The sequence below is a fragment of the Salvelinus namaycush genome, chromosome 37, assembly GCF_016432855.1.
Source record: "Salvelinus namaycush isolate Seneca chromosome 37, SaNama_1.0, whole genome shotgun sequence".
NCBI lineage: Eukaryota > Metazoa > Chordata > Actinopteri > Salmoniformes > Salmonidae > Salvelinus > Salvelinus namaycush.
In genome coordinates, this window is record NC_052343.1 from 22,762,466 (window position 1) to 22,769,890 (window position 7,425).

General features: G+C 42.7%; 1 protein-coding gene across 1 annotated transcript; it reads left to right on the forward strand.

Annotated features, from left to right (window-relative positions):
• Nucleotides 1–314: 314 nt before the first annotated feature.
• On the forward strand, nucleotides 315–3,811 carry LOC120031424 (CD276 antigen-like). The gene is made up of 4 exons (XM_038977166.1): nucleotides 315–468; nucleotides 2,097–2,456; nucleotides 2,544–2,816; nucleotides 3,126–3,811. Coding segments are annotated over exons 1-4 (774 nt in total). The 5' UTR covers nucleotides 315–467; the 3' UTR covers nucleotides 3,266–3,811.
• The last annotated feature ends 3,614 nt before the right edge of the window (nucleotides 3,812–7,425 follow it).

The window sequence follows — 7,425 nt, forward strand, 5'->3', positions numbered from 1 at the left end:
TGGAACATTTTCCTGTCCGGCGAAGCATTCGAAATGTAACAAGTGCTTTTGGGTGTCAGGGAAAATGTATGGAGTAAAAAGTACATCATTTTATTTAGGAATGTAGTAAAGTAAAAGTTGTCAAACTACTTAAGTAGTACTTTACACCACTGGCTGTTCACGGTACATAGGTTTATGGTTCAGTTCCTCTCTCTTAAGATTTCACTTAAGGGCCAATGGAATGGTTTAAAATGTGAAAAACCCGCCCATCCAGAGTAAAACGAACTCACCCACTGCAGTACTTCCTTTATGCTTCCTTCTCGGCACATGGGGTATGCGCTAGAATGTCATTCCTTCACCACAAAGTTGAAAGAAAATAAACGATAAAGTCAGTACATGGATTATTAGAAGCCAATTTCAAACAGTATGTGTCTCTCTGTATATATTTGTTTTTCAGGCTGCATGTGGTCTCAGTACTGTTTATTACCAGTAAGTAAAAACGACGTATTTTTATGTGTTCGTAAATGGCATCCCTCATCGACGATCACGTGTACATTGATTAGTGCATTAGTGTGCAGTACTCAAGTCTGTTATTGGTTTACTACATATTCAACACTGTTTGATGAAAACAAATAATACATGCATAAACAAGCCCAGGACAACAGATATCATGGATTGTGTAATTTAAACCATTCTGTCCTTTCTTGGTTACACAGCAAAGAAGTAGGGATACAATATTGGAACAATGATTGATTTTCTGCAATTATTACTGTAATAAGTTAGAATGGCTGCGCAAAAAGTAATATTGTGATAAATGTAACTATTTTGTAAGATAACAATAAATGGCCTACAATGATGAAATCATTTTTTTAATGGACAGTTACTTTACATTACATTATTAGCGGCAAGGCTCTAGACATTTTTTCCCAGTGCCAAGTACAGTACGCTAAATCAACTCAGATGGTAGTCTGGTATTTATAAAGTCATCTGTTTCATCTAAAATACCCAGGGAATGCATGATATTTTGATGTTCAACCTGCCAAAATAGGATCCAGATTCATCAGATAAATGTTTTGCTCTTCATAGAATTTGCTGACATTTTTGTGCATATATACTATAGGCTATATTATTCACCACCTGAGGAAGTGGGACCTCAAAAAACTTAGCTAGATTGCTAACTCACAATATATTGTTGCTATACATGTAGGATAATTGATCTATCAGTCCTACTACAACTTTCCAGAGCTAGGCCTAGGCTATTTGATGTACAACAAGAGCTCATGGTTTTACCAATTTGAATGTTATGTAATGTGCAAAGTGTGAGGGAGTTTAGTGGCTCAGGACAGCAGCCGACAGCCTCCTGGGCAAATACTTTAATAGCAGGAGTCACTGCCACTCACTAAGTAGGCCTATAGACCGGGGTTTCCTAAACTTGGTCTTTAGAGATTGAAAGAAATTGTGTTTCTTAAAAAAAAGAGACATTTAATGCCCTCTGAATTGACTCAGAAAAGTAACATAAGTAGGTTTTCACACAGTTTATCGTACCAGCTCTATTAAGAGCGAGAATTGTAGGTAAGGAACATTTAATTAGTAGGCTAATGCCTGGCATTTGTCTATGAATTCTTGTCTTTCACTGAAATTATTGAGATGGTGGTTGCTTCTAGAGAATAAGACCCATTTTGTAGAGCTGGTCTTAATTTAGTCGATTAAACTCAACTCCACGATTTATGATGGAGTTGAGCTGAGACTAGTGTGGGAAGACTGGAGCTCCGATGTCACATAAAATGACCTTTTTATCAAAAGACTGATTTCAGAACCCCAAAAACATGCTGCAATTACACACAACATTTGTCTGTGTAATTGTGGGCTATTCTTTGGGTACAGAAATCAATCGTTTTTTATTTAAAAAAAACAATTTTATGTGTCGTCGGCGCTCCAGTCTGCCCACACTAGTCGCCGCTCAACTCCATCGTAAAGTTGAGTTTAGTCGGCTAGATAGCTAGTCTTAACTTTCATTATAGTTGACCTTCCACTCTGAATCCTCCAAACAGCGCATTACATTACCAATATAACTCTCCCTTTCTCAAACCTCTCTTTCCACCTATTCCATATATCAGTGATCTCATCAGTGGTAACTACAACAAGTCTACAACCCCGAGAAGTGGCAGCTCCGGGCAGTGACTTCACCCTTAATTGCTCTTTCCCTTCGTCTAAAAACCTGAACCTCAACCACCTGGTCATCAACTGGCAGCGTGGAGAATCAGAGGTGGTCCACAGCTATTACCATGGGAGAGATCAGCTGGAAAGACAGAGTGTTGTTTACAAGGGACGCACTCATCTGTTTGAAGACCAGCTCATTGTGGGAAATGCCTCACTTAGACTGAGTGGTGTGCAGCCGAGTGACCAAGGCCAATACACCTGTGATGTGACAGATGAACAGGGAGGCGCCCAGGAAAAGCTACAACTTCTAGTGGCAGGTAAGTTCCATTGGTGCTGCATCTATATTGTATAGTTTAAATTATGATAACTGCCCCTACAAAAGTATTTTTAATATCTCAAACCAGCCCCTTATGATGAGCCCAGGATATCCGCCCAAGCCACCTGTGATGGCTTCATTGTCACCCTCCATGCCTCTCAGGGGTTTCCCCAGCCAGAGTTAGTGTGGAAAGGTGTGATGGACAGTAACACCACTATGGAATTGGACAGCAGGGGGCACTATGAGCTGAAGAGTGAGGTGACACTGTGGTTGAACAGCACTCTGACTGTTACAGCCGAGTTGAGACTGAGGGTTCTGGACCAGAGTTTCACCAAGTCTCTCACACTCCACCCACCACCAGGTAAAATATCAGGGTTCCAGAGTTTGTTCCTTGACTCAATGTTGTTTTCAGATACTTTTAACATTTGTTTACAGTTCTTTTGGAGTTTTTTATTGGATATTTTGGATTATTGATCATACAGTACATGTGTTCTTATTATCATTCTTCTGGTGTAGTTTGTACCATGGGCTTCTCTGAAGCAGCCTGTGAGTGGTTTTCACAATACTTTGTTACAGTTCATGATAAAACTCTTGTCAGATATAGAGGGGAATGTTGCTTATTTCAGTGACTGAGGTTGAGTGCTCCTTTCTTCTCTCCTCCCTTCCACAGTGTGCTGTGTGATTCCTGCTGAGAAGAGGAGCAGATTTTTTATGTATCCACTGCTGCTAATGCTGCTGGGATTGGTGCTCCTGTTGTCCTGGAAGAGGTCTGAGCAGGAGACCAAAAAGGATAAGAAAACACAAGAATAGAATGACCTTCAGTCCATGGTCACTCAACAGGCTTTATGCCAGAGCAACTATCATTGCTTGTTTACAGAGAAAACATAAAGGGAGGAAAGCCTTTTATACTAAAGTCCATTTTCATGGGAAGTCATTTTGTAAAATCTGAACTACACTACAATACTTTATACACAAAGTTAAACATGATAGAGTTGACACACTGTATTGTCAAACAACACAGTTGACACACTCACTAAAGATAGACAATGGGAGTTGCACACCACACCACTAGATGGTCATATGTACCTCTACTCCGAATCTACTTCCTCTTAAGGTTTCTTCCATGTAGCGAGTTTTTGCTTACTGCTACTTGCTCAGGGATTTAGCCCAGGTTACTGTGTAAATCACCTTTTTTCATCTGCAGTTGTCTTACTGGGCTTTATAAATTACATGTATTTATTGATTGAAATTATGGCAGCTATAGCGTCTAATGAAAGTTGTTACATGTGTGTTCCAGTCAGTGTATCATACTTTCCAGAATTTGTTATTTTGTAATAAAAGGAGATGAAACCCCAATTGTGATGTATTTTTGCTAAATCTATTTTACAGGAAAGAACTGGCATGTTGGCAGTATACCAGCAGTACAGGGAGAGTGTCATTTTCTCCTGTAACATTTCTTATTTTAGTAGAATCCTCTTGGTCAAATAATGACATGGAACTCTATAGTTTTATTTCATTATACCCAGAGCAAATATATTTGTTTTGGTGTTCCAGTGGGATGCAGGGGGCAACATTGATCAAAGCCAGGGAATTTCTCATTCTCATGTGCTTAGACTGCACAGGGGAGAATTCCAATTCATGTAGGGATGCCTGGATTTATTTTCCACTGTAGCAGGATGATGTACAGTACTCATCTAAAAAGCAGAAAGATAGTCCAACATAGCCTCCAACAGCTACTCTATAGTTGAACAGGCTACCAATTACTTCTCACTAGAAGAAGTTAAGCTACACCGGCATTTCCAATGTTTTGTTTTTTGCCCTAGCACTACAGAGCTGGTTCAAATAATCAAAGCTTGATGATTAGTTGATTATTATCCCCAGGACTGTCACGTGTGCTCCCTCTCCAGCCTCTAGGTCACCAGGCTGCTGATTATTATTCCGCACACCTGTCACCTTCGTAACGCGCATCAGCACCTAATAACACATACCTGGACTTCATCACCTCCTCGATTACCTGCCCTATTTATGTAAATCTCTTTGGTTCTTTCCAAAGGTGCTATTGTTTCTGGTTTGTGGGTTGTTCATGGTTTGTATTATGTTTCGTTCATTTATTAAATGATTCACTCCCTGAACTTGCTTCCCAGCGCACACGTTAGAGAATAACGCCTCACCTAAGGGAAGCATCAGGGAGTGTTTTTTGGTGTTGGAAGGGATGTTGGGTCCGGGTGTCAGTACCGGAGCTACCGGGGAGTCCTTAGCGGCTTGTTGGACTCTCAAGCCTCAGTTGGTTCATCGGACTCACACCGCAGTTGGTTCGTCGGACTCTCACGCCTCAGCCGGTTCGTCTGGTTTCTGCCCCTCAGCTGAGACAACCGGTCCACTCCTGATCCCCGGGATCGTCCCCTTGGTCGGTGTCCTGCGGCTGGAGCTGCATGCCAGGGAGGGGTACTGTCACGTATGCTCCCTCTCTGGCGCTCTAGGTCGCCAGGCTCCTGCGCATCAGCCGGCTCGACAGTTTCCCGCTCCTCAGCAGAAGTGACTGGTCCGCTCCTGATCCCCGGGATTGTCCCTTTGGTCGCCGTCCTGCGGCTGGAGCCATGCATTGGGGAGGGGGTACTGTCACATGCTCCCTCTCCGGCGCTCTCCGTCACCAGGCTGCTGATTATTGCGCACACCTGTCATGCGCATCAGCGCCTCATCTGGACTCCAACACCACATAGTACACAACCCGAACGTTGTGGACTACGTCACAAATGTTCAGATATGCGTATCACGTCATTGCTCTCTGCTGTGTCAACTGAGCCATTGGGCCTGCCCTATAACCTAATTGGATAACGCTGGGCAGCCCTCTTGCTAGTTGTCACTCAAATGCGAGGAGCTAGAACTTGAATTGCTAAGGGGGTGGCCCACATGCGGAGATATTTAGGGAAAATAGCGCAGCTTCAAGAAAACAGTCGCTTTCAAACTAGGGATTTCGTGGCTAGTTGAAGTTAGACAGTAAGTCTGCTCATAGATTATGCATGTATGAACTACACATTGACACATCCAGCCCAAAACGGCAGGTTTAAAAAATACGTTCTTAGTCGCCAAAGTACCAGAGCAAGTCTTTAAGAAAAAGATAAGTAAAACTAACTAGTTACTTTGAAAAAGTAGTTCACTACATCCAAACTACATTGTGAAAAATGATATCTGAAATGTCATAAACTAGGTTTCCATGAACTTATCCAGTGATGTTTGTCGACATTTAGAAAGTTTGCATGGCTAGTAGATGCGAGAATTGCCTGTTCACGGTGCATTTCCATTGAACTGTCTTGTCTATAAGAACAGTTGGACGTAATTGCATTACACCCCCCAAAATAAATTGTGCCTTGATAAATGTCAACAGCCTGTTTGACCTGCCCGGCAATGGGTAACTTCCAAAATAAAGGAAACACCAACATAAGGTGACATGATAGGGCGTTGCGTCACCACGACAGAGCAGGTTGGGCGTGATGTAGCGAGCAGAATGGGGGATATCACAAGAATGGTAGATATGCAAAAGGTTGTTACATTTGTAACAGCAGCTATCAATTTCACAGAAAAGGGCCATCTAAGACTGAGCTACAGTTCATTGTGGATGAGGCTGTGAAGTATCTTGTGATCACAGGACTGACATGGGAAAATGTACAGGATGACCTCAATGAAATTGAGAATCAGTCCACCCAGGAATCATGTCTTGGTTAGTTTTATAATGGTGTTATCCTCCAATCGAATGTGAGAAGTTTGATAGCCAATGGGCAAGATTTCAAACAGTTTCTTGAGGATTTACCAGATAAACCATATGTGATATGTCTCCCATAGACGGGGATTAAAACGACCCTAGATTTTGTAATTCAAGGTTAAATTGAAGTCCATAGAAATGGGGTGGGAGTGGGAGGGGCAGGGTGTGCTACCTTTTATAAAGTGGGGGATCCCATATAGGCTTGTGGGAGAAAGAGTTGAGCAGGAGTATGTAGTGGTAGAAGTGTGGTCGGGAGAGGGGAATCTGCTAATAGTGAACTTTTACAACCCATGTAAGAGTTGATGGCCCTTGGGAGTGTAAAAGGTCAAGATATGAGAATGGTGATGTGGTGTGGGGATATCAGACTGATGTAAATGGACAAGTGTTTGAGGAACTCCTGGATGAGAAAGGGCTTATGTGCCTTAATGATGGCTGGGGAACCAGTAACTGGAATTGAATCTGCTCTGGATCTTACTCTGATCTCGAGTTCAATGGCAGGCAGATGTAGTTGGGAGGTACGGGAGGAATCTACAGAGAGTATTGATCACTACCCTATCATTAATGTACTCTAGGAATGCGGGTGGGAGATAGAACAGGAAATTGATTGAGGAGATGGATATTTGGCAAAAAGTGGAGTGTGGTCAGTTTCAGGAGATGAGTGAACAGGGGCTGTTTCGGATTGATCTCCATGCAGATATAGAAAAAGTGAATGATGTAGTAAGACGAGCAATAGTACAGGCCTCAAGGCAGGTGATACCCACAGGTACAGGGGGAGAAGGAGAAAGGCAGTTCCTGGTGGACTGAAGAGTGCAGAGAAGCTGCAAAGAGTAGGAATGGGTCTTTCAAGATATTGAAAAGGTCCAATAACTACTAGCACCTGATACAGCAAGCACACGCAGTAGTAAGGAGGACCATTAGGACAGAAAAGAGGGAGTATTGGCACCGGTTCTGATGAAACATAGGCAGGACTACCCCAGTGGGAGAGGTATTGGGGATGATTAAGAGTGGGGAGAGGGGACAGACGATATTGGAATCTCCCTGTGCTGAAAAGTGGGGAAAACTGTTGCATTGAGAAACATGGAGAAGGCAGAGATTTTAGCCCAGGCATTTGTGAAGGTGCACAGATCAAATAATTTGGCAGAGAAGGGACAGTTTGTGAGAGAGAGAAGGTCAGAAGAGAACATCTGGGGGTCCTGGATCAGAGAGGTGG

What these genes read in the sequence shown, in the direction of transcription:
- LOC120031424 (XM_038977166.1), top strand. An exon ending in GCTACAACTTCTAGTGGCAG is followed by an intron (nt 2,457 to 2,543) that starts GTAAGTTCCATT and finishes ATCTCAAACCAG; the next exon opens with CCCCTTATGATGAGCCCAGG. An exon ending in CACACTCCACCCACCACCAG is followed by an intron (nt 2,817 to 3,125) that starts GTAAAATATCAG and finishes TCCCTTCCACAG; the next exon opens with TGTGCTGTGTGATTCCTGCT.